The 27,525-nt window shown below is 38.8% G+C and overlaps 1 protein-coding gene across 1 annotated transcript in view; it reads right to left on the bottom strand.

Moving 5' to 3' along the window:
• Positions 1-27,525, bottom strand: part of sdk1a (sidekick cell adhesion molecule 1a) — a 720,929-nt gene that overhangs the window by 63,708 nt on the left and 629,696 nt on the right. Inside the window, exons 31-36 of the mRNA XM_048609738.1 lie at positions 26,055-26,158; positions 24,325-24,395; positions 18,525-18,660; positions 5,877-5,933; positions 3,616-3,717; positions 3,399-3,514 (exon numbers count right to left, since the gene is read on the bottom strand). Of these exons, the coding sequence (XP_048465695.1) occupies positions 3,399-3,514; positions 3,616-3,717; positions 5,877-5,933; positions 18,525-18,660; positions 24,325-24,395; positions 26,055-26,158 (586 nt within the window). The remainder of the gene's footprint in view (positions 1-3,398; positions 3,515-3,615; positions 3,718-5,876; positions 5,934-18,524; positions 18,661-24,324; positions 24,396-26,054; positions 26,159-27,525) is intronic.

Raw genomic sequence — 27,525 nt, 5'->3', positions numbered from 1 at the left:
TGTCCAATCTCTGTCTTGGTATGTCAACTCTTCCTCGTGGAGCCAACAGTAAAGTGCCTTATTGAGTATAGGATAATTTATATATGATGACAATGTGTTCTAATGTGCAGCACTGAAACTACAGGCAACCTTATCCCTGAAGTCGAGATAATTCATTCTTAGAACTTGCATTTCTTCCTCACGGGCCTCTTTGAATTTTCTTTTGCTACTAATTTTGTCAGACTATTAGTTTGAAGAGGGATGTTCTTCTTGCTGGTCCCTTATTGATTTGTAAATCCTAATCTGAGCATTGATGTTTGTCGTCAGCAGCAACTTGAGGCCTGTAAAACATTAAGAGTCTTCAAAACTCCACGGTATGGATCTATGTAGGTTTTGATGACAAAGACATGGATATGCCTGATGAAAGTTATTGTAAAGACAGCCCTGGGCCTCAGTTCTTGCCACCTATTTCAACAGCATGTTGTATAGCTGAAATATGCTGCAACTGTTAAAATATTTAGCAGCATTCACGTAAGTGACTCGTTATATAAGAGCCCTTCGTAAATTATGCTCATGCCTACACTGAGTTTTATTTTGGACGGTTTTGGAGCACCTTTCATATCCAGTCTTCAGCTATTTTAAGTTGCAGAAGCTTCTTACTTTTAATTTAAGATGTTTTAAGTAGGTTATCAAGTAACACAAACACAACTGAGCTTAATAATGGTCCTAATTGTACCATGAATTAAAACAGAGCATGATAACAAGCATGCCCACTGTTTAAAAAAAAACAAGATGCAGATTATTAACATATATCAGGAAAAGCAAGGGTACGAATGTGACCCCTTGTATAGACTCTTAAAGAAATCTATAAAATAGTGAGGTGTATAGATAGTGTTAATGGTAGTTGTGTTTTCCCTCGGTAGGATGGGGAATTTAAAGACTAGGGGGCACATTTTTAAGGTAAGAGGAGAGAGATTTAAAAAAGACATGAGGGGCAATCTTTTTATACAAAGGGTGATTCACATGTGGAATGAACTTCCTGAGGAAGTGGTGGATGTGGGTACAATTACAACATTTAAAAGACATTTGGATAAGTACATGAATAGGAAATGTTTGGAGGGATATGGGCCAGGAGCAGGCAGATGGGACTAATTTAGTTTGGGATTATGCTCTGCATGGACTGGTTGGACTGAAAGGTCTGTTTCCATGCTGTATGACTCTATGACTCTATGCACTCATATAGAGAGACTGGGAAATACGGAAATTGAAGATTACTGAAAAGAGAGTCAGATCATTGAAGCTTTACATTTTACACTCATCATTACAAATTAAGAATGCCAAATTTCAAAAAATTGCAATAAATGATGAGCAAAGGGTGCTGATTTGGCAGCATCTGTGTAGGAAAAAACAGAGTTAACGTTTCAGGTTTGGTGACCCTTCCTCAGGACAGTTCTGAGGAAGGGTCACCGGACTCAAAATGTAAACCCTGTTTTTTCCTTCACAGATGCTGCCAGACCTGCTGAGCTTTTCCAGCAACTTTGTTTTTGTTCCTGATTTACAGCATCAGCAGTTTTTTCGGCTTTTAAAGGGTGCTGATTTGTTAGCTTGAAGGCCAAACAAAAAGATTCAGCAACATTGTCTCTTCTTCATGTATTTATATCTTTGATAAGTTTTTTTCTACAGTTCTACTTTCATGAAATTGTCTTAATCTGTCCTTGAGGTGTCACTCTCTCCTGCTTCCATTTTCAGTTGGCAACTTAAGACTGTGAATAAACAGTTGAAGAATTTGGACACAATTCACAACACATGGAAAAGTGGATCCCTAATGCCACAGAAATAAAACTTCACTGAAACTGATAGCAACTTTGGAATCTGTGGATGTGCAGAATAATGCAGAAATCCAGAAGTTGCTGTCAATGATTCGATGCCCCTCCAGAGAGTACACTGTTGAGACAACCTCAGAGTACAATCCCAAACTATAAGTGAATTCCAATTTCAGAATGTTAAATCTAACTGTAGAAGCCCTTCAAAACAACTGATTCTTGTTGAATGAGATTAAATATATTTGAAATGGTGTACTATCTTCACAACTAGTCTATATGATTAAAAACACTACCTTTAAATTTTCTTTAAATTTATATTTTAGCTTCTTTCTTAATCCAACTATAATCACCAATTTCACTACCTGAAAAATTAAATTAGAAGGGAAGGATGATCAGAACTTTAACTTCTTTGTTTGCTGTCTATGATAATAGTTCTTTCAGGTTGGCAATTTACTGAAATTACTTCTGGATGGTTAGAGATTTTTTTGACTTGGTGCCAGATTTGAGCTCTAATGGGGAAAGACGGAGTCCATGCCACAGAGGTTGCCAAATCTTTGTGAACACTTTTCTTGAGGTCAGTAGTGACTGCAGTCACCTTCTCATTGACTCTAAATTCAGGCCAGTCTGTTCATATTTTCAACTGCACCTAGTGGTGAGCAAAAAAATGCATCACTGCATGTGTTTTAAAATATAAAAAACGTGTTGAATTAGTTCTGAAAATATTTTTGCAAACACTTTAACTAATCAAGAATTTTTTAAATTGGATAGAAAAAAAATTGAAAAACTATTAGAAACTAGAGTAACCGACATAACTTAGTAGACAGAAATATTTAAACTGAAACCTCTGGAAGCAAATAATCTGATGACCTTGTTACACTACAGCCACAGCACTGAATGCAGCCTAGGCTAATAGCAGAATTGGATAGTGAAGAAAAAGATGCTATTGCCTCCAGAAGGATAAGTATTGTAACCAACGAATAAAATTAATATTGTTCACTGGCTTTATATGTATGAATTTAGCGTCCAGTACACTCATACAGGCCAATAATGCAATGCTTAGCTTACTGGTCTGGATAAAACTCTTCAGTCTCTGGGAAAACCTAATGGTTAGAAATAAAAGTTTGAAATGAAATCCTGATTTTTCCCTGGTTACTGTGGAATTCAACATATCGCACAAACTGGTCAACTTCTACAGAATCTCAAATGTCAGAATATTATAAAGTAACATGGAAACGCAGCAGGTCTGGCAGCGTCATTAAGAGAAACAGAATTAGTGTTTTGAGTTCAGCATGACTGTTCTTTAGAACTAGAACAAAACTTCAGTTCTGAAGAAGTTATAGTGACTCAAAACATTATCTTACTTTCTTTCCAAAAAGGCTGCCAGACCTGTTGAGTTTCTCCACTATTTTCTGTGTTTGTTTCAGATTTCCAACATGTGCAGTATTCTGCTTTTAATACAAAGTCATGTTATCTAAAACAATTCTGGGATGTGATAGAATATTAGTGGAATGTTATCAGCAAACATAACAAAAATTTTATAAAATTGTCAAAGTCATTTCTAATGCTGAGAGATCTCACCTAGGTAAAACAGCTTACCTTATAACCCTGTATTTTGCCATTTTGGGACTCTGCTGGAGGAGGCTCCCATGTAACTTCCAATCGAGTTGCTGTGAGAGGATGCACCTTTACATTCTGAGGACCTCTTGTAGGGACTGGTGGGGAAACAATACAAGAATTCAGTGATGGTCAAATGAAGCAAATAAAGAAACAAAAAAAATGCAAAATGGGTCTTTGTTTCCCTCCATCTGTTTACCTGCTTCTCCCACGTAGACCTCTTTAGGACTGCTGGCAGGACTCTCACCAACTACATTAAATGCTTTCATTAGGATTTCATATCTTGTGTACTTCTTTAGATCTGCAGGGTAAAAGATATGAAAACTCCTGCATGTATTTTAAATAAACATAAACATAACATTTGCCTTGTTACACAATAGCAAGAAATAGGGAAGTGAGAAATGTTCTCTCAGAAAAGGTGGAGAACTACCTAGTCATGTTGGATTTCTTGGTCAGAAAAGACATGCACAGGCTATAAGATCCATTTGCCTTTCTCTTTGAGTTATAACCAAGCAAAGTGAAATTTAACACCCTTACTCCTTCTGGGTACCAATTCTGTCACTCAAACCTAATTAAATGTAGTACTAGTCAGTATGTCAATGTGTCATTTTCCCTGGATATTGCTCCAATTTCTTGCATATTTGAGAAAATCTGGAAGGCTTGCTAAATTGAGACATTGTTGCACCTTGTATGGTTTCCAACTGATACTAAAATGGTATGTATCTGCAGTAGTCCGTCATACTCATGTACTTAAAATATATAGATTTATTTGAAGGTCAACAGAATATAGTATACAAGGTGTTCTGCTATAACGTGTGTTCTGGCAACGTGAATTGGCTATAATGTGACTGACAAATAGGGGAACGCTATTTCTAAAATGTGAACTTGTTTTGGCTATAATGTGATTCCATCGAGTACGCGTCAACATTGCAGGCTTTGAAAAGAAAAATTTATTTTTTTCAATCCTTGCAGATGGTGTAAATGTTCAGAGTTAGTCATAATGAGCTCACTTGAAAACGGTAATTGGATTGTATGTCATAAATTTCAAATATAATATCACACAAAGAACAACCGTCTTATTAGGAAAATGTTTGAAGTCTTAGTTTGAAGACTTTATGCTGAACACATTAAACACAAAAAATGAAGTCTAGTTTAAAATAATATGAGTGCTGTTAAACGTGCACCTTTGTTTGTAGTATTTTTGCCTAGATTTTGTTAAGTATTTAATATGCAAGAACTTATGAACTTGCTCATGTAAATCATTAATACCAAAAGTTGTCTGTGTTAAAACCTGCTCTTTTCCAGCATGATTTTAAATGCAATGTTACTTAGGTTTATAACACATTTTAATCCTACAATTAATTTCAATGTCAATGGGTACATAGGAAAGAAAGGTCAGATTCCTCTGCTTCACTTGTCTGAAAATCTATCCAGAAGTCTATGCCAATGGAATGTCAGGTCAGATCAGCAGTGGACTAGACTGTGATGCAGAGTATGTTGCAGGTGAATCGATTTCATTTGATTGTAAGTATCAAGGTTCACACAAGTGACAGGTATGGCGCCAATCCTATAGGAGAGTGGTGAGAAAGAATTTTGAGTGAATTTTTTGGTGGTGTGCCCCTAACCCTGCTTTTCCCATAGGACCTGTTATTTCTACAGCGCGATTTTCTCTAACGTGATGTTGCGCTGAAATGTAACTATCGCATTATAGCAGAACCCCCTGTATGTTTGCACATGCACATTAGGTTCTGCAATATGTACATACGTGTGTAAGTAGAAGAAATTCTGGTACATGTGCTCTTTAAAGTACATATCAATCCCGGCCACAACATTAGTAAAAGTATAAAAATATAGGGCAGTTGCTCACCCCCACACAGGAGGGCTACCTAATGAGAAAGTTGATCAAGATTCCAGATGGTTATATAAGAATCAGGTAGCTGGCTTATTGTATAGAAATACTTAAAAAAAATCTGATAGCTAGCAAAATCTGAGGAGAGAATAAAGGAAGAAAGGACACATATTTCAGTACAATAGCATGACAGGACAGTGAAGTTTATTACCTTGCCTGAGGAAAGGCACTAAGATACTGTTTCTTTCAAAACAGAGTGGAATTAAGTTGTTTGTGAGTGACAGAGACAGGGAAAGGAGAGCAATAAAGGATCAGTGTGCCGAGAGATAGAAACATCAAGCAGACAGAAGAAATAACAGATTAGAATTACATAAGTATGTACAGCAAGAATATTTGTTGAGGTCACTTAAAGTGGTTCGACCTTATCTGTATCTACTACACTTTGCACACCGCAGACATTACTTTCTAGCAGTATGACTTCAAAACAGGGTACGGCATAGCCACTGGCTAAATCCAAGTGGTTCTAAAATACTTATAAAACCTGAGCTACATAAAGAAATATGATCATGTAAGTGAATATTAAGGTAAGAAAAGTGCGTGTCTACACTTACGTGTTAGTTCGAACTCAGTTACTGTGGAGCTGCTCACTGTCTTGAAGCTATTCTCAGCTATGTGAGGTAAGCAAAGCAGAATAAGTAAGTTAGAGTCTAGACGATTAGTATCTGCAATGCTAACTAATAACAAGGAGGGCAAGATTCAATTAACAACACATAAAAAGTGACATAGGTTTCCTGGAAAATATGTTTTTGAAATTTAAAAAAATCCAGTTCAGAATACAGCGGGTGACATTGGGAAAATATCACAGTGACATCTATGATAAGCAAGTGAGACATATAACAAAATAATTTAAACGTGTGAAGTGGAGTTTATTTCTCAGTATATCACAAGTAAAAATTGGCTGTGTTTCAAATTAACATGAACTACCATCATATCCAATGCATGACATCTGATGCTGTTAGTTAATATTGCTCTTTATACAAGGTATTTTTGAAACTAATAAATGATGTTTTTACTCTTTGATAATGAAAACATCCCAAAGACCTGATTGTACTTTAGTCACAGAAATTTAAACAAGGAGGCCACTTCAGTCCACCATGCCTGTGTTATTTCTAGATCAACAATGGAATTATCTATTCCAAATACATTCCTGCTGTTTCCACACAACCTATAGTATGTTTCTTTAAGTGCTATGCTTCCTCCTAAATAATGCTGAATCAATGACAATAGCCATTTATGGTAAAACACTGCAGGTTTAAATAGCCCATTGAATTACGCATTTTCCTTGAAATCTCTTTAGTTTTATTTTTGAAAGCACTTCTCATGAGTCCTACTATCAATCAATGATGATTGGAAAAATGCCTAATAGGGTGGTAAAGGGCACGTTAAATTTATCTGGTTTTAACCTAAAATTTATATCCTGCAATGATTCATCGATCAGTGCAATTATTACCGAGTGCCTTAAGCAGTTACCCTTTCAAATTCTTTCATTATTTTCAACATCTTTATTAGGTCCACCTTAAGCTTCTCTGTCACAGTGAAACATTTCTAGCCTTCCAGGCCAATCAACATAACTAAATTCTCTCATCTCCGATTCTAGACCAGCAAATCAGTTGCATACTTTCAAATTTGGACATGTTTCTTACAAAGGAGTGCCTGGAACTATACAGTGAATCAATCGCATTTGAACTTAACTTTTTGTAGACTTTTAACAGCACCTCTTTGCTTCTGTAATCAATGCCCATATATAACATACAATAGATGTAAAAATTTAGAATTCAAGATGTCCTTTTTATGTATTTGTCCAAATCTATCTCTTTTTTTTGAGGTCTGTGTATCCAAGCCTCTAGACAGTTCCTAACTTCCTTACCAAGGATTTTAGCATTTATGATCTTATTTTTCTTCTTTATCTCAATGTACCACTTCTTTACGAAACCACAGAAGTGTTACACTGTACAGAAGGCCATTTAGCCCACTGTGTCTGCATTTGCTCTTCAAATGAGCATCTTCATTGGCTGCCAATTTCCTACTTTTCCTCAAATACCCTTGCATATTATTTCTATCCAAATAATCCAATATCCTCTTGAATACCTCAATTGAACCTGCTTTCACTATACTTTAAGGCAGTGTGATCCATTCCCTAACTACTCGCTGAGTGAACAATCTTATTCTCACGTCACATTTGCTCCTTTTGCAAATCACTCTAAACCTGTGCCCTTTGTTTCTTGAAGTTTTTATGAGTGGGAAAGGTTTCTCCCTATTTATTTTTCAGGTCCACTCATGATTCTGAAAACTTCTATCAGATCTTATTTTAGCCTTCTCCTGTGCAAGGAGACCAGTCCTAACTTCTTCAATCTTCATGACTGAAGTTTCTCATCCTTGGAACTATTCTTCTGCACATCCTCCACCGCATTCACAAACAACTGTGGCACCCACAACTGTACACAATACACCACCTGAGGTATAACTGGCGCCTGAAACAAGTCTCTTCATAGTTATCATTAAAATATTTTTGCCATTTTCTTCATCTTGAATGTGTCTTAAAATTACCGACCAGAAGTAGAGGAAAAAAAATTACATACCAGGATTGAACAGTGTACAGGTAGAGCATGAATTACAGAATGTTAGTATGCAGTAAAGCAAGTAATTAGGAAAACTAATAGAATTTTATTATTTATTTACAGGATATTGAATACACATCTGGAGTACTGTGTATTGTCTCCTTATTTAAAGAAGGATACAAATATCTGGGATTCAGTTCAAAGAGGGCGCTGCTGGCTGTCTGACCAACATTGGTTAGCAGTCATTAGTTACCCTCGAGAAGGTGGTGACAAGCTCTCTTCCTGAACCGCTGCAGTCTATGTGGTAGACACAATGCCTTTAGAGAAGGAATTCCAAGATTTTGACCTAGTGACAGTGAAGGAACTGCGATACATTCCCAAGTCAGGATAGTGAGTGCTTTGGAGGGAAACTTGCAGTTGGTGGTTATCCCATGTATCTGCAGTCCTTGTCCTTCCAGATGGAATTGATCATGGGTTTGTAAGGTGCTGTCGAAGGACTTTTAGGAAATTTCTGTAATGCATTTTGTCGATAGTATACACTGCTGCTCCGAGTGTCGGTGGTGGAGGGAGTGGTGCCTGGGGATGTAGTGCTAAATAAGTGGGCTGCATTGTGCTGGATGGTGTCAAACTTCTTGAGTGTTCTTGGAGCTGTGTCCATCCAGTAAAGTGAGAAAGATTCCACCACACTTCTGACTTGTGCCTTGTAGATGGTGGACAGCTTGTGGGGAGTCAGGAGGTGAATTATTCATTGTGGAATTCAAAGTCTCTGATCTGCTCTTGCTGTCACTATATTTGTATGACAAATCCAATTGAGTTTCTGGTCAATGATAATTTCCACGCTGTTGACGGTGGGGGACTGGGTGATGGTAACATCATTGAATGTCAAGGGGCAGTGTTTAGATTGTCTCTTATTGAAGATCGTCATTGCCTGGCATTTGCGTGGCATAAGTATTACTTGCCACTTGTCAGTCCAAGCCTGGGTATTGTCCAAATCTTGCTGTATTTGAACACTGACTGATTCAGTATCTGGGGAGACACGAATGGTGCTGAACATTGTGCAATTATTGGCGAACAGTCCCACTTCTGACCTTATGATGGAGGGAAGGTAATTGATGAAGCAGCTGAAGCTGATTGGGCACCAGACACTACCCCAAGCAACTCCTGCAGAGATGTCCTGGAGCTGAGATGACTGGTCTCTAAAAACCAACACCAACTTCCTTTGTGCCAGATATAACAGAAACCAGCAGAGTGTTGCCTCTGATACCCATTGATTCCAGTTTTGCCAGGCCTCCTTCATGACACACTTGGTCAAATGCAGCCTTGATTTCAAGGACTGTCGTTCTCACCTCACCTCTGGAATTCAGCTCTTTTGTCCGTGTTTTAACCAAGGCTGTAATGAAGGATCAGGAGCTGAATGGCCCTGGCAGAACACAAACTGGGCGTCAAAGAGTAGGTTGTTGCTAAACAGGCGTTCCTTGACGGCATTGTTGATGACACCTTCCATCACTTTACTTAGGATCGGGAATTTAGTTTAAAAATAAAGGATCATCAACTTAAGACAGAGATGAGGAGAATTTTTTCTCTTAGAAGACTGAGCATCTCTGGAACTCTCTTCCTCAAAAGACGGTAAAAATGGAGTCTTTAAATATTTTTTAAGGCAGAGGGAGATAACAAGCAATTAGGAAGGCTAATGGTTTATTAGCCTTTATCCCAAGATGATTTGAGTACAGGAGTAGCAAAGTTTTGTTTCAATTATATAGAAGCTTGGTTAGACAGCACCTGCAGTATTGTGTGCAATTTTGGTCCCCTTATCTTGGGAAGGAAATGATTGTCATTCAGGGACTGCAACAAAAATTCACCAGCTTTGTTCCTGGCAGGACAGGAAAGGTGATCTAACTGAAGCCATTGAAATCTACAAACTACTTAAAGCGATTAACAGGGTAAACTCAGGTAAGTTGACTTTCTATTGTTGGGGCATCTAGAGTCAGATCACATAATGTTAAAATAAGGGACAAGGCACTTAGGACTCAGATGAGGAGAAATGATTTTCCCCTGAATGTTGTGAATTTTTGGACATTTTTTGTCCCAGAGGGCTGGGGAAGCTCAGTCTTTGACTGTGCTTAAGATAGAGATTGACAGATTTCTAAATACTGATGACGTAAAAGGATATGAGGGTATTGTAGGAAAAAGGCATTGAATCAGCACAGAGCAGGCTGAACTGAGTCACCTACTCCTTCCCCTTTGCGCCTAGATAGATTCTTGATAAGCAAGGGGTGTAAGATCACCAGAGGTAGGCAGGAATGTGGAATAATCAGATCAAACATGATCCTACTGAATGGCAGAACAGATCGAAGGGCCAAAGTTTGTATCCATGTTTGCATGTATCAGGATATATAAACCACAGGGTAATAAGAATGAAGAAATTAAGATAATCAACATTAGCAAGAAAAAGAACTGGAGAAAATCAAACGACTAAATTCTGATGAATCCCCCAGGATATGATGTCCTACATCCTAAAGTTCTAAAAGGAAATATTGCAGAGATAGTAACGCTGGTGGCTAAGATTTTCCAAAATTCCCTACGTTTTGGAACAATCCCAGCAGATTGGTAGACAGCAAATGTAACAGTGCTACTCAAGAAAGGCAGGAAGGAGAAATCAGGGAGCAAACAACAGGCTAGTCAGCTTGAAGTCAATAATCCGAAGTACAGGAATATATTATCAAGAAAGTTTTATCAATATACTTAGAGAAATATGATAGAGTAGAACAAATCAACGTGGTTCAACAAAATGGAAATCCTGTGACAAATTTATTAGAATTTTTCAAGGATAAAGATAACTAGTAGGGCAGATAAAGGGGCACCAATACATGTGGCATGATTGCATTTGGTAAGGTGCCATGTAAAAGGTTAATACACAAGATAAGGAATATTCTAGCATAGATAGAGGATTGGCTAATGGACAGGAAGCAGAGTGTGAGGATAAGTAAACATTTTAAAGTTGGCAGACTGTAATTTGAGAGTACAAGGTGTACAGCTGGATGAACACAGCAGGCCAATCAGCATCAGAGGAGCAGGAAAGCTGACGTTTAGGGCCTAGACCCTTCTTCAGAAATGGGGGAGGGGAAGGGGGTTCTGAAATAAATAGGGAGAGAGGGGGAGGCGGATAGAAGATGGATAAAGGAGAAGATAGGTGGAGAGGAAACAAACAGGTCGAAGAGGCGGGGATGGGGCCAGTAAAGGTGGGTGTAGGTGGGAGTTAGGGAGGGGATAGGTCAGTCCAGGGAGGATAGACAGGTCAAGGGGGCGGGATTAGGTTGGTAGGTAGGAGATGGGGGTGGGGCTAGAGGTGGGAGGAGGGGATAGGTGGGAGGAAGGAGAGGTTAGGGAGGCAGGGACAAGCTGGGCCGGTTTTGGGATGCAGTTGGGGGAGGGGAGATTTTGAAGTTTGTGAAGCTTCAGACCGCTTTGCGGAATACCTAAGCTCGGTTCGCACTAAACAACTGCACCTCCCACTCATGAACCATTCCAACTCCCCCTCCCATTCCTTAGACGACATGTCCCTCCTGGGCCTCCTGCAGTGCCACAACGATGCCACCCGAAGGTTGCAGGAACAGCACCTCATATTTCTCTTGGGAACCCTGCAGTCCAATGGTATCAATGATAAGACCTTGTGAGCTTGAAGACTCTGATGTCATACTGAAAGGCCAGTTGGACATCACATCAGACTATATAAGCAAGGAACTTGCCCTCAGACTGTGATGGTCACCCCCTACGAATTCAGGCATAGGACCCAGGATGGCCAAACTTGCTTCCAGCTTTACTGAGTGTGGACTCCAGGTACTGCTGGACTGGATTACAGAGAGAAGATCCATTCTTTTCCCAGCTGACCGGATAAGAAGGCTATCCCATCAGACTCATCAGAGATCATTGCGTGGGTCAGTGTTGTGGCCACTCTAAAAAGGGACAAGCAGCAGTACCACAAGAAGATCAATAAATTTCTGCAGTTTGCACTGCTACCTCACACTCAAAGTCATCACTCACTCTATTGTGCCACTGTACACACCTCTCACCAAAGATGATGCACTGCAGGTCCACTCAAGGAGTCACACCCATCTCATTCTCTCAAATAATTAACCCAGCCTGCCCACTGTACCAACAAGGAAAAAAATTAGGCTGCTTCATCATTCAATTAGATCATGGATGATCTGATTTTAACCTTAACTTCATATTCTAATAATGTATCATCCATATTTCATGCATCTATGCTTCCTACTCATTCATTAAGACACCTCACATGGTTATGCATGAATGCCAATTGCGCCTGCATCCATCCCATCATACCTAATCTGGCTCTTTCTGTTAATATGGGCATAACTGCCCCACAACCAGGTAGAGAGGGCCAAGACCAGTGGGGGAGTGGCAGAAATCAGGCTCCTCACCACTTTCAGGAAACAACTGTGATCTGCCTGGGGAAACCCAGGATTGCCTTTGTTGGGATGGGGAGACAGCAGTAGGTGCCAAATAAGTAAAAGCAACATTATGCTCTGCCCTTCGCAGATGAACACCAATGCAAACACTTAGCCTTGGTGAAACTTTATCAACTAACGCCCTCTTCTTTTATCCAGACTGGCAGCAGACAGGGAACCACAGCAAGAAAGAGGCCACATCCTGTACATCGCTGCACCAGTGGCATCTCTGAAGAGGAGCTTAACCGTCAGCACTGATACCACATTCACCTGCATCCTCCAATAACTTTGCAACAGTCACATCAGTGAGGTACTTCAATTAGTTAAGATGTGCGGGCAGAATCTAGTGAGAAAATCACTGACCCTTGTCTGCAGCCAATGGAGGAAAACAATGCCCCAGGCTCTGACACTCGGAGGACTGCTGGCGATCACATATCTAACTGTTCAGCCTCATGCAGAAGAAAGTCCCTGCATTCAGACATAAGTAACATGGTCAACCTGCACAGGCAGGCAAGGGAACATCAGGCAGGTGTATCAGAGACTCCTGGTAGACTGGACTAAAAGATGAAGGAGATCTTCCACAATCTCCCTGCTGTGGTGGTTCCAGCATGCAAGCATATGGCTGCCTCAATGGGAAGAGCATTGGCCGCCTTCGAGATCCAGATCCAGGAGAAAGCTCAGTAACTTTTGGTACATACTTTGAACTGCACTCCATCACTTTAGTAAGATAACTCGTGTTTGTCGCAATAATAGAAAAGTAGAGATTTTTCAAAAGGTGTGAAATTTGTAAATGGTAATTTTCAAGGAAATGTAGGTGTACTTGTAGAAGGAACAGAAAAATCCAGCAAGCAGGTAGAGCAAACAATTAAGAAATCAAATGGCATATTGACCTTCATTGCAAATGGATTGGAGTACAAAAATATTGAAGTCTTGCCACATTTGCACAGACCTTTGGAAAAACAACATCTTAGGGCAGCATGGTGGCTCTGTGGTCAGCACGGCTGCCTCACAATTCCAGGGACCCGGGTTCGATTCCACCCTTGGGCAACTGTCTGCATGAGTTTCCTCCATGTATTCCAGAGATGTGCAAAAACATGCAGGTCAGGTGGACAGGCAATGCTAAATTGACCATAGTGTCCAGGGATGTGCAGGCTGGCTGAATTAGCTATGGGAATTGTGGGGTTATAGGGCAGGGGGTGGGACTGACTGGAATGGTCTTCAGAGGGTCAATGTGGACTCAATAGGCTAATTGGCTTACTTCCACATTGTATGGATTCCATGATTCTATACACCTGGAATACGGTGTGCAATTTCGGTTTCAATACTTAAGAAAGAATATTTTTGCATTGGAAGCAGTACAGTAAACGTTCACTAAATGGCAATGGGATGAAGCTGTGCAAATTGGATCCATGCTTTCTTGAGTTCAGAAGAATGAGAGATAGTCTTATATTAGCATTCAAGATTACAAAGAGATCTGACAGGGTACGTAAGGAGATCTTTTTTCTCCCTTCCTGGGGAATCGAGAATAAAGGAACGAAATACAGAATACAATAATTTAGCAGTGAAACGAGAAAAAATTCCTGACTCAAAGCATTGTGGATGCATCACTGAATATATTTGCTCTCTCAAGGAATCCATGGATATGGGAAGCAGGCAGAAAAGTGGAGTTAAAGTCCAAGATCTCTGTATAACAACGGATTTAGCATAATTCGGTTCCATGGTTACAATACCAGTCTTTAGCTTTCCTTCTTTCTATATAGGAATGAGTTTAGAATTACTCTGTGTCAATCCTTAATGGCCCAGTTAAGATCATTTCTGTCCTCTAATGTTCTGTATTGCGTATTGTCACATCAATGCACTATACCATTACTGTACCCAGGATTTCACCCAGTTACTCGGTTAGCATAAGATGTGAAACTTAGATCTGAAAATGTTGGAGTTATGCTACTGGTCTAGCAATCCAGAGGCCTGAACTAATAAATCAAAGGAATGAGAATCTTGAAATAAATACATGGTCTCATTGGCATGGAAGGTCCAATTGTTGTAAAAATCCAACAGCTACACCATTTTCCTTCAAGAAAGGAAACGTACTATCCATCCGCTCTGGCTTATACGTGACTCCAGTTCTAAACCATCATGCTGAACTTTTAACTTCCCTCTGAAGTGACTCAGTAGGCACTCAGTCATAGCTAACTGTTACGAAGAAAGGGTACACCACAAAGTTTTTTTAGTAATTCTTTATTACTATATTTGAAGATAAAGCTGGTAACCGGACATTGTGAGAACTTAAGTCAAGCAGACGAAGAAAGCTATCAATATCTAAATTGAGAGCAATCAAATCTCCTTACTATGGAAAAGCACTTCCCCATGCTGATTAGTATACTGGCTTAAAACAAGTGAAAAACGGTCTGTTCAAACGTGTCTCTTTCTGCATGTCATCATGATGCCCTACTAGCAGAAGATAATGACAATCAGTTTTTGACCAAGCTTCAATTAAGTTGGAATTGGGCTGTTAGTGATAACAAATGGAAAATGTCAATTAAGACAAAAGGGCAATAAGTTACAGGAAACATTCTGACAGAATGTGAAATTCTCCATTTAACAAAGAGACATTTAGCCCAGCACTTTTGTTCGGTACATTTCCAGCAGATTTCTCACTAAAAGAAGCAATCTAGGTGTTCTCCTGAAACACATTTGATTATTTCTTTACAAGTACCTAAAATAATTCCCTTAGTGACTTCCTTGTGCATAAAGGGATGTTGCTCAAATTTCCTGTTTAATGTTTAATTATTGATAAATGTATCTCCTAGTTTCTAAATCCTCCATCATTGTGAGAAGAACACATCTGGATCAACTTTCTCAATCCTTTTCATTATCCTGGAAATTTTTATTGGACTGCCTGAAAGCCTCTTTTGACTTATTTTAACACGAAAATAAAAGAAACCAAACGACTGAACACAGAGAGAGCCTATTCAGGTCAAATCTGTCATCAAATTGTCCCATCAATAGCATAAATGATGACATGAGAGGTATTTAAAGTGGAATAGGTGCTCAAATATACTATAAAAACTAAGTAACTATGTGAGCAGAGACAGATGTGCTGCCTTGAGGGAGATATTGTCGCTGAATGCTGATGTGAGAGTTTGCTTTGCTTTACATGCATCAATGTAGGAGTTCAGGAAGCAGAATGAAAATTACATCCCCTGATCAGGCCAGCATCGTTCATAGACCTAATTCTTCTGTAAAGCCAAGAATATTTACTTCCTAATTGAGATCTTTGTCCCCATCTATTTCAATTGGGCATCTCACATTCAAAATGCATTCCTGAACAGAGAATTTATTTTGGTTCCATTCCTGATGTTGTTCTGAAACAGATTGCCAGGTGTAATCAAACTACCAGGCAGTTAGAAACATTCATGAGATTTTCCTGATGAAGTCCTGCTCTCTTTGCCAAGATCCCAATTTTAATACCCTTCTCTGAGCAAGTCAGAATGTTGCTGGAAGCTAGTGGGTTCTTCTTTAAGTATTCAGTCTGATAGCTTCAATTACTGCCGTATTAATGCTGTGCAGAGAAGTTGTTGCAACTCCCCCTCCAGGTGCTAGAAGAGGTCAAATGGTTTTTGCTTTCCTTTTTAAAAAGAACTTTCATTGTGGGGCTAACAAGAGAGAAAATTTCCCTAACACTATGCCGTAGACCACTCTTTGGGTTCCCAGTGACAATTTTTTGCTTTGCAAAACTCTATTTCTACACGTTAAGGGTGGGCCTGTTGCCATTTCCTTCTGTTTTCCACCTGACTATCGCCCTGCATTAAAATCAGGATATTTGAAATGGCTGCAGCTCTGACCTTTGCTCCATCTATGTTTGATAGACTATTGCTTGCGTGCTCCCCACAGTGTTGAAGTTACAAGTTCAATGACTGGAACATTATGGATGCAAACCTACGTTATTCAAATGTGGCACCGCATGTGTATGCATTAACTCAACATTCCGCTATGATTATTAACTTGACAAATGCAAGCTAGCATTATCATGATCCCTTCATACTTGGTATTAAGACCCTGAAAACATTACATTCAGAATGTCTGTGTTCAGATGCTCACTGCAAAGGGGACACAGCAATCTAGCTATTGCAACACATTGGAGAGATAGGAAAAGGAAACGCAGACAAGTTTTGTTAACAAGGGTTGACCAGCAAAATTAGATACAAGAATCATTTTTGACCGATATCTTGAAAAGCATTTAATATTTCATTATGGCTTTCAAATTGAAATCTTAAAAGTGCTAAAGGACACTGATCTTCCATTTCTGCATTGAGAAAGAACACACTTATTTAGCTCAAGATGCATAATTTAGAAGTGAGAGCGTAAATGAAGAAAAATTCATGGACCGTTCCTGTCATGCAAGAATAGACATGTCAGGGTTTAATACTATAATTTCTTAATTTCTGTTTCATTATTTCTCCTACTTGGTCATTTCCAGTAAGTCACCTTTCACATTGTTTCATTTTAATGCTGGTAATTGGGGCTTGCAATCTTGTTGAGTGTTGTTTACATTATTTCCTGTTGTGCTATGAGACCTAACTGGCACCAGTTCTCTCCCCTTCTCCAACTCTTTGATGTGCAGTCTCTTCCTGAACATAACTCGCCCCCTTTATCGCTTTTCTCTCCTAAACCCGCTCTCCTGCTCATGATCTAAATCCAATCCAAAGCTGGAGATCTGGGATTGTGATAGTGAGAGTCCCAATTGGACAGAATCACATACTGATCATCAACATGTGTTTTTTAACGTAGACAAGTCAAAAAAAGGTATGTTTTTTTTTCCCTTTTCCCTGAAGTACTACATAAAGCAACTGAAGGTCGATCTTGCTTTATGACACTGCTAGTTCTCTATAAATTGCACTATTGACAGAGATGAATGCACTTACAGAAGAAAGTCATGAGGTTAAAACTTTGTATGTGTTATGCTTAGTTTTAACCATAAAAAGAAGCCGAAGCCTAGAACTTAGCAGTGGGACAGTCTGCATCTGGATTCAGATAACAAAAATTTAGCATTCCGCATGAATACTCAAAACACTTGTTATGTCCCACAACTTGCATATTAGAAGTGTGTAACATTTACTAAATGACCTCAATGTGTAATGACTTTGCAATATGTGGGGAAGGCAATGATCCTCTCTCTCTCTCTTTCTCTCTCACAATTCTTCAACACATCTGTACCTCATACCTCATACAAGCAAGCCACCAGTGCTAGATAAGTTAATAATAGAAATTTTGTTTAAGAACCCCATTTCGCAGAATCATGAGGAGCTGCAGAGCTTCTACAACTGCACAGGAATTGCAATCCCCCAGCTCCTATAACCTGCTGGAGTTATTTAGAGGTTGTTCCTGGTGAACCAGATGTTTTATAGTTGATTACCTTGCTCAGGGGAGCTGCCTGTGGAGCACAACTTATGGCAGTAGCTCACGCTATTTATGTTAACGATGCCCAAAGCCTCTGCAGGCTGATCCTTTGTTCCTCTTCTGAGACTGAATGCATGTTGGGAAATTATAACTTAAGTCCATGAAGTTAATTCACATTTGACTTGTATTTTTTTCTCTATTGTTAAATGCACTGAGGTATTTTCAGTTGTTTCGGATGTGACAAGCATAAAAATATGATACTACATTAAGATGTAGAATACATCACTAACTGAACCACGAATTGTGGCACCAGAAGAATAAAAGCGAAGAAGAGCATTTTGGAAAAAAAAAGTGCTGTGTAAACAGCCTCAGTGTAGCTATAAATCCATGATCAATTTATTTAAATTCTGACTACAAAACACCTGTGAGGCAAAGATTAACAAGAAATACATCTTATTAATAAGGTCATAATCATTCTCCAATCAACACAAGTGCTAGATCTGTCAAGTTAGAAAAAGTATATACCACTGAAAGGTGAAGGGTGGATTCCAGAATTGATATGATAATGATGCTATATGTTTAAATATAAGCAATATTTGCATTTTTATTGCTTTTGTCAAAAGTGACACCATCAAGTTAGACTCGGCGAAAACTAAGCAGTCAGCCTTTAAAGTTCTGCAGATGTGTCCATTAAAACAACACAAGGCTCTAAGAAAATATTTTTGAATTATGTCAAGGCTGTCCACTGATCAGTCTGCCATCAGTTGTTACTTACGTGCTAACTCTGCCTGCAGAGAAGAAGGATCCCCAATGGGCTGGATGTTGAATCTTGGCATATCCTCATACACAAGCTCCCTGTAGTAAATCCGAAATCCCAACAATATGCCGTTTAAACCTTCTTCCTCTGGTGACTAGGGACAGAGCAATTGAAGAAATTATTCACAATGTGTTTCCATGTTATCACATTGATTTGTCTGGTTCATGTTGTGCTTTATTTCTGCCTTAGTAATAAATTTGTTTGCCTCCCTTCCAAAGAAAAAATAACCTACCTCTCAAATTAATTACTATGTAAATAAAATACCTGAAGAAGCAATAGCCATATAAATGGGAACTAGTTAACTCCAGGTAACACAAAATAGCTGATTCAATGTGGGGCAGTGAATGGTATTGCTACAGCGGCCTGAAATACCCATGTGATACTGAGAAGAAAAGTCCTCCAGTGATCGTTGTCATAGGATCAAGAGATGATTGCTGTACAGGAGGCGGCCATTTGGCTCATTATTGTCTGTGCTGGCTGTCTGCAAGGGTAAACTACCAATTTACACACCACTGTTTTTCCCCACAGTCCTACAATTTTTTTTTCTCTCGAGAAAAATTGTACGATTCTCCTTTGAAAGCTTTGATTAAATATTTTTCAATTACAGTCTTGGGCAATTCAGATTCAAACCCTTGGTTATGAACGAAAAGATTTTCTTCATGTCATCAATTTTTTTTGTCAGTCACCTTAAATTGGTGTCCTCTGGTCCTCAATCCTTACACCGTTGGGAGCATCCAAATCCCTTTTCATTTCAAGCAAATCTATCAGACGTTTCCTTCTTCAATGTATCCACAAAACAGAAGTTCCTCATCCCTGAAACCATTCTTTTCTGCACCATCTCCTAATATCTTTCCTTTTTGAACAATAGCACCCAGAGCAGGCACAATACTCTAGGTTTCTCATGACTGATCATTATTTCCTTGCTTTTGAATTCTTTCCCCCTATTTATAAAGCCTGAGATCCCCATATGCAAACCACACACTCAACCTGTCCTGCCATTTTCCCCAAAACTAGTGGAAAGATCCTCTCCACATCCGTTCTATCCAGGCCTCTCAGCATTCTTTAAGTTTCAATGAGAACCTCCCTCATCCTTCTAAACTCCATTGAGTTCAGACCCAGAGCCCTCAACCACTCCTCATATGACAAGATCTTCATCTCCGAGATCATTCCTGTAAACCCCCTCTGGACCTCCTCCAACACCAGCACATCCTTTCTTAGATACGAGTCCCAAAACTGTGCACAACATTTCAAATGTGCTCTGACCAGTGCTTTGTACAAGCTAAGCAGAATATCTCTGCTCTTGTATTCTAGCCCACTGGAAATGAATGCTAGTATTGCATTTGCCTTCCTAATTGCCAATTGAACCTGCATGTTATCCTTACGAGAATCCTGAACCAGGACTCCCAAGTCCCTTTGTGCTTAAGATTTCCAAAGTCTTTCTCCAATTAGAAAATAGTCTATGCCTCTATTCTTCCTACTGAAGTGCATAACATCACACTTTCCTACATTGTGTTCCATTTGCCACTTCTTTGCCCATGCTCCCAGCCTGTCCAAGTCCTTCTGCAACCTCCCCACCTCCTCAACACCACCTGTCCCTCCACCTATCTTTGTGTCATCGGCAAATTTAGCAACAATGCCCCCAGTTCCTTTGTCCAGATTGTTAATGCATAATGTGAATAGCTGTGGTCCCAACACCGACCCCTGCGGAGCTCCACTAGTCACCTGCTGCCATCCTGAAAAAGACTCCTAATGAAGCTCCTCCTTCAATCCCAATCTCTGCATTTTGCCAGTTAGTCAATCCTCTATTTATGCCAGTACCTTGCCCCTAATGCCATGGGTTCTTATTTTTATTAGCAGCCTCCTGTGTGGCACCTTGTCAAAGGACTTCTGGAAATCCAAATAGATCACGTCTGCTGGCTCTCCTTTGTCTATATTACTTGTGACCACATCAAAGAATTCTAACAGAATTGTCACATATGACCTCTCCTTGAAGAAGGTATGCAGACCTACCCCTATTTTACCATGCACTTCCAAGTACTCCACACTCTCATACTTTTAATACCAGTCTCTAAAATCTTTCCAATAAATGAGGTCAGGCTAACTAGTCTGTAATTTCCCATCTTCTGCCTCCCTTCCTTCATAAACAGGGGTGTAACATTAACCATTTTCCAGTCCTCTGGGACCCTCCCTGACTCCAATGACTCCTGAAAGATCACCACCAATGTCTGCATAATCTCCTCAGTTAAATTCTTCAGAACTCTGGAGTGTAGTCCATCCTGTCCGGGTGATTTATTCACTTTCAGACCTTTCACCTTCTCCTTAGTGATGACCACTACATTGAACTCTGTCCCCTCTGTCTCTCTTGAAGTTCTGGTATGGTCCTGGTGTCTTCCACCATGAACACTGATGCAAAGTACCTATTCAGTTCCTCTGCCATTTCTTTGTTCTCTATTACTACTTCCCCCGCCTCGTTTTACAGCAGATAAATGTCCACTCTTACTTCCGTCTTACCTTTTATATATCTTAAAAAAACCTCTTGCAACCTTCTTTTATATTAATAGCTACCTTAACTTCATATTTCAACTTCTCCCCCCTTATTGCTTTTTAGTTGTCCTCTGTTGGTTTTTTTAAAAAAAGCTTCTCAATCCTCTGGCTTCCCACTAATCTTCACCACATTGTGTGATTGTTCTTTTGCTTTTATGCTATCCTGACTTTCCTTGTCAGCCATGGTTGCTTTTTCCTCCCCTCACTATGCTTCTTCTTCCTTCAGCTTCCCAATGCCTTCTCCATAGTGATGAGTATCACACTCATCTCTACCACTGACACTCTAAGTTCTGGTATACTACTCGTGTCTTCCAGCATGAAGACTAATGCAAAGCCTGACCTTATGATGGAGGAATGGCCCTGTGGAACTCTTGCAGTGATGTCTTGGGGCTGAGATGATTGACACCCAACAGCCACAAGCATCTTCCTTTGTGCTAGGTATGACTTCAGCCACCTTTGTTTTTCCCAACTTTGCCTCTCATCCCAACTACTGATTATGCCAGACCAATTGAACATAACTTAAACAAAACATGGAAGAAGATGAATGCTCAAAGAAAGGTCTTGGCTTTCTCCTTTTTGAATCTGCAAGAGCAAATTACTGTGCCAACATAGCAAATAAAAAAAAAATTATTCACAGCACATACAGAAAAGGTTACAACTGGGGCAATGAACAAACACTACAAAAACATCTTATCTAATATGATGATTTTTTGTACAATGCAATTGACCTACAGCCATCAGTTACCATAAATTTAATTAGCCAAATTGCTGTGATATTTATTAATCTAAGCTCTAATAGGCTAATCTAGAAAACATGACTAATTTATAAACGGTTTAACTCAACCAAAAAACAGGAGTAACAGCTTGCAGAATTTAATGGCTGGCTTGCTTCAGTTTATAAGAGAATTTTTTGTATGCAATAAAGTGTGCAATCTGCGTGATGCATGCAACTAAGTTTTTTGGATTTGCTATTGATTCATTGGATGAAATGCTATGGGGACAATATTCATCGCCGCACAAAATTAGGCATGGGTATTGTGATGTGCGATTCTCTCCCACCAACTGATTGAACTATTACTTGGCTGGACACGACCAATATTGTGAGTGACTAGTGTTGTATTATCATTTTAACAGTTGGAAATCAGGGTCCATTAAAAACTGACTTTTCCTAGTATTTTCCTAGCATGAGATTTAATTTTATAGCTATTTCCAGCAGTAATTGACGTTCCAAAATTCTAGCATGGGACAACAAAAGGGAAGTAAGGGAAAAATGGAGGTCACAATGCTCATTGAACTAGCTTCAACAATTTAGCCAGTGCTAAATGTACTCTGTTAGCTGTCTGTTGTTTTCAAAAATAAGTGTTTGTTCTTCCAAACAATGGTAAATAAACTTCCAAATTAAGGCAAACAAAGCAATGACTGTCATCCGACATCATGCGTAGCTGTCCCTTGGGCATTGATGAAAAGAGTTCAAACAACTGATTGACAGAGAAAATAGTCTTCCTCCAGAAATATGGCATAACAATAAGTGCTCAGGGCAGAGAGGAGTTCTCATTGGTGAATTCTCATCAGTTGGTCCTTAGAGAGTTGTTTTCTCCGATGGAAGGTGGACCAGAAGACGAGGAAGAAATTCCAGGGGAGAGCTGCCTAACATCTTGCTAGAGAGCAGGATGCTACCCCCACAACTTTAATAAGACTAACACATTCAGTGCCAACAGCCTATTTGTCCTCTGGTATTATTGAACCATTTTCAATTGTCACAGTTGTACGCTTTGTCTAATTAACTAATGCATCATATCTAAACTTCTGCTTCTTAACAAACTCAATAAACTATCAGAAAATTGCTGCAAATCATTGACTGCCTAGATTAGGTAACTGTGATCACGAGCCCCTAAAATTACAGCGGTGTCAGAAATAGGATTCGCAAAGGTTGGGTTTTAATTGGTTTTAGGTTTGAGAAGCTGGAAAGCAGCAATCTTAGTTATTCAACATACATTTAATTACAATCGAAGTAAAACAGGAAGTCATGATGGAATTTCTAAAATGTGACTGATAGGTAATTTTAAAGAAAACTTAGGTCCACCTGTAGCAGGGTTGCATTGGAAACTGTAGGAAGATGCAATAGTAAGCATGAGTCCTTACAGAGTTGGAAACAGTCTGGACTAAGTCAACTGATGCTCCCCATTTGAGCTTTACAGTTGGATAAGGAAAATAAAAAGCTGTTGAAGTTGGTAAAAAAGCTAAAGGATAAAAATGACTGCCAACGATACGCTTTTTTGCTGCTTAATGCATTTTCACCGTCACCGAAATAGCATTGTGCACTGATGTCATATCTGCCTCATCTGCACAATCTGAATACTATTTACTGTGGGCACACTAACTCTTACAGGTGCATCTCACCCCAAAGTGTGCATGCAGACTGCAGACGGCACCTTGTTTATCAAGATGATATTCATACCACCTAACAATGGGCACTACCATATTTTGCACCATTTTTAAAAATAGTGCTTATTTTAGCAGGTCAAATGGAGAAAATGGCTCTGGATGACCCTTGCCACCCATGATGTGTCTAACAATGGAAGGACTGGAGGCATAGCATGTTCAAAAATACAACAATAAAAACAGAAGGTCAGTGTACAATTTAGGTGTTAAGTCCAAGCACTATGAATAGCAAAAAAAATACTAAATTATAGTAAAAACAGAAACAGAAGTTATGGACCTATTTCAAGACATGTTTCATGACAAGATTTACAATGCCATGTTGTGAATAATTTCATTCATGTTTCATGGATGAAAATGCTGCTAAAAATGTTCAGCCATATCACTAAGATGTGTTGATCTCACAAAGCCAATTTTCCTCTAGAAATCTGGAGAAGCTTGTTGTTAAGCATATAATAGTAGAAGTGAGTTTGTCATCCATTATCAGATTAGAGGTACATTTATGAATGAATAGTAGACGTTTAGCCAATGCTAACATCACATTCAAAGCTCTTAAAGCACAGTATCACATTATGAATATAATATACTGAGTTATACTGATCATCATACCATGATAATATGATTGGTTGTGTTATGTTGCTACTAATTATGTCCTTTATAAATCTCATTTAAATAATACATTGTGATAAATGGTTAAAAAAAAAACTTTTTCACTAACTGAACAGACATTTTTAATACACAAAGGATTAATTACAGTCCAGAGGACATAACTTGCCTTCCATTGAACAAGGACCGAGGTAGTGGTACGTGGAATCACAGACAGAATAACCGGCGGTTTGCTGGGAACTGAAAACAAAACTATAGGTGAAGCAATTGACCAATACATCACAACTTTATACTTCTTGTTGAACCATTCTGAAGATAACTGAAGATTAAGAGGGGGTGATATCTCTCTGTTTTATGTGATGTGAAACAATAAAGGTGCTCATTTACAAAGAGCATCACAATTTTGTTAGGCTGGGGAAACAATTTTCAAAGTTGAGCTTAGTATCTCTTTTTAAACAATTCCCCCAAGAGTAACATTATGAATAAATGCTATCCATACAAGTGTCAATTTCTGTCTGTTTAGGCTGCAGTGAAATACTTTGGAACACTTCAATTGGTTTTCTAAACTACTTAAATAATAGGTTAAGGTTAGGGTTCACAAAGGTTCATTTGACAGCACCTTTACAAGCCAGTGACCTCTGCCACCCAGATGCACATGGACAGCAGGTGTTTGGGGACAACAGAGCCCACAAAATTCTTTCCATGTTATACACCTTTCTGACCTGGAAATACATCAAGGTTCCTTCAGGTCAACATCCTGAAACACCTTCCCAGCACTGTGCGTTTATCTGACCACACAGACTGCAGCAGTTCAAGCAAATGGCTCAGCACCACTAACTGAAGGGCTAATTAATTCACAGCAATAAATTCTGGTCTTGTAACATTCATATCTCATACATGTATTTCAAAAATACAATTTATTGTTACTTAGTTCTATTCTCAATGCTATTAGATTGCAAGAATAGATACAGGTGTATATTGTACTGAATAAGGAATGGCTAGCTCAGTTGGCTAGACAACTGGTGTATGAATTAGGTTAAAGGCAATAGCTTGGGGTTTGATTCCTGTTATGGTGGAGTAGGAACTGGGCCTGCACACTCGCCCTATCTACGGTTTAAAAAAAATGACACATTCTCAAGGTTCAGCAAGTAATCACCAAGAACCTCCCTTTGGGATGTTCAGAGAACTAAAGAAGGAAAACACTGAACTGCACACATGGGTGTGCTGTTTCCAAGAAGGCACAACCAGAAAAATACTGCAAGATAAATTGGGGCCTTATTTCATCTATTGCTAACACTAGCAATACAAAACATTTTCTGTCATCCTTGCGCCCCAATAAGAATATACTTCAACTGCTATCAATTGTTGTGTTAAACAACACAATATAAACAAGGAACCAGATGCAGCATTTAAAAGAAAAATAATTATTTCTTCAGATATGACATTATTTTACAGGCTGATGTGAAGATAATATATACATGAAACATAGCACAATTTGAGAATATTTTAAATCAATTTATTTCTCTCAGTCAGTTATTTTCCAATCACTTTTCACCTGCTTTTGCTCAGCAGTAAATTTTTATTTTCCCCTTTAGTTTCTGGCAAACTCAGATTTTCATCTTACACAGCTGTCGTCTTATTACAATCTAGTTAAGACTTCAGACAAGACTTTTTCAATTCAGATAATCATAGCTAAATATTAACCATCTATTATAATGAATACATTTTTCTAAGCAAATCACTAATATAAATATAATGCATTAAAATTTGAGAACTAAAATTTAAAGATTTATTCTGAGCTAAATAGAAGGACGACAAGTTAAAATGCATTTAAATCAAAGAATGTAATTAATAATTAGAACAGAGCAAAAATAATGCTGTAACTCAACTCATCCTTACCATCCTGCAGTGTTGTCACTGGCTGTGTGGGTACACTGTAAACACTGTCTCCAATATCATTAGTCGCCATTATTCGTAACTGGTAGGAAGTGTAAGGCTTTAAACTGTCAAATGACAGGAAAAAAAAAAATTCAGGACTTTGTTTTCCTTGAAGAATTGGTTTTACAATGTACAAAATGTAATGACACTTCTGTACCATTTTGGGAATTAATTGAAACTTCCAAACTCTCGAAACCTGATACAAAAGAATGACTGAGAACATTTGCAATGGCGAAAAACAGATTTAAGGGCACTGGTACCAACAAAATGCATTACTAAGATCTTCTGAAGAAGGGTCACTGGAGTGAAACGTTAACTCTGATTTCTCTTCATAGATTAAAAAAAAACCAAAACAAGTGTGGATGCTGGAAATCAGAAACCAAAACAGAAATTGCTAGAAAATTTCAGCAAGTCTGGCAGCAGGTGTGGAGAGAAATCAGAGTTTTGAAGAAAGATCACTGGACCTGAAATGTTAATTTTGATTTCTCTCCACAGATGGTGAAGTGTGAAAATTTTGGGAAATTGCTGAAATTGATGAAAATTGAGATAGATTAAGATAAACAAAAAACAGTGCGCTTATCTCAGGTAGTAAATAGAATTGAGAACCAATCTGAACACAGAAGGTTCGGAAGGGAAGAAACACGACTAAAGGCACCAAAGAAGGATTATGAAAAAGTTGCTAACAGCTCACAAAGGGGAAGCCCAAAATCTTCCATCGGCACATAAACAGTAGAAGTGTTGTAGAAGTAGGAGTCGCGTTGATTTGGGACCAAATAGGACATTTACATGTGGAGCTTTGGGGCATAATTGACATGTTAAATGAATACTTTTCATTTGTCCTTACTAAGGAACAAATTGCTGGTCAGACCATGGTGACAGTGAAGGAAACCCGTCACTAGAAGTATTTAAAATTGGTAAAGTGGTGGCATTGGAAAGGCAGTTGATACTTAATGTTGATAAGGCATGTGGACTGGAAGAAATACATCAGAGGAACTGAGATTGGAAATTGCACAGGCACTGGCAACAAGACACTTTCAATCTTTCCTGAATTTGGGAGCAGTGCCGCAGGACTAGAAAATGCAAGTGTAACTTGTTGTTGAGAAAAGGTTACAAGGATAAGCCTTGTTAATTAAGAGGAGGCATCATGGACTTCTTAAGGGAAAATAATTTTTAACTAACTTGCTGAAGCTTTTTGAAGTGGTAAAGAGGAAGTTGATGAGGGTAATGCTGATGAGGTGCATGTGGAATTCCAAAAGGCATTTGGTACAGTGTCATACAACAGGCTTGTGAGAAACTTTATAGCTCATGCAATAAATGAGACAACAGCAATGTGCGTATAAAATTGGTGAAGGGATAGAAAACATAGAGTATGGCTAATTGTTTCTTTTCAGGCTGGAAAGGCAAACCAAGACAGGACTTATACACTTTATGG

The sequence above is a fragment of the Rhincodon typus genome, chromosome 21 (genome assembly GCF_021869965.1).
Source record: "Rhincodon typus isolate 14 chromosome 21, sRhiTyp1.1, whole genome shotgun sequence".
Taxonomy (NCBI): Eukaryota; Metazoa; Chordata; class Chondrichthyes; order Orectolobiformes; family Rhincodontidae; genus Rhincodon; species Rhincodon typus.
The sequence above is the reverse complement of the archived record's forward strand: the minus strand, read 5'-3'. Positions and strand labels throughout refer to the sequence as shown.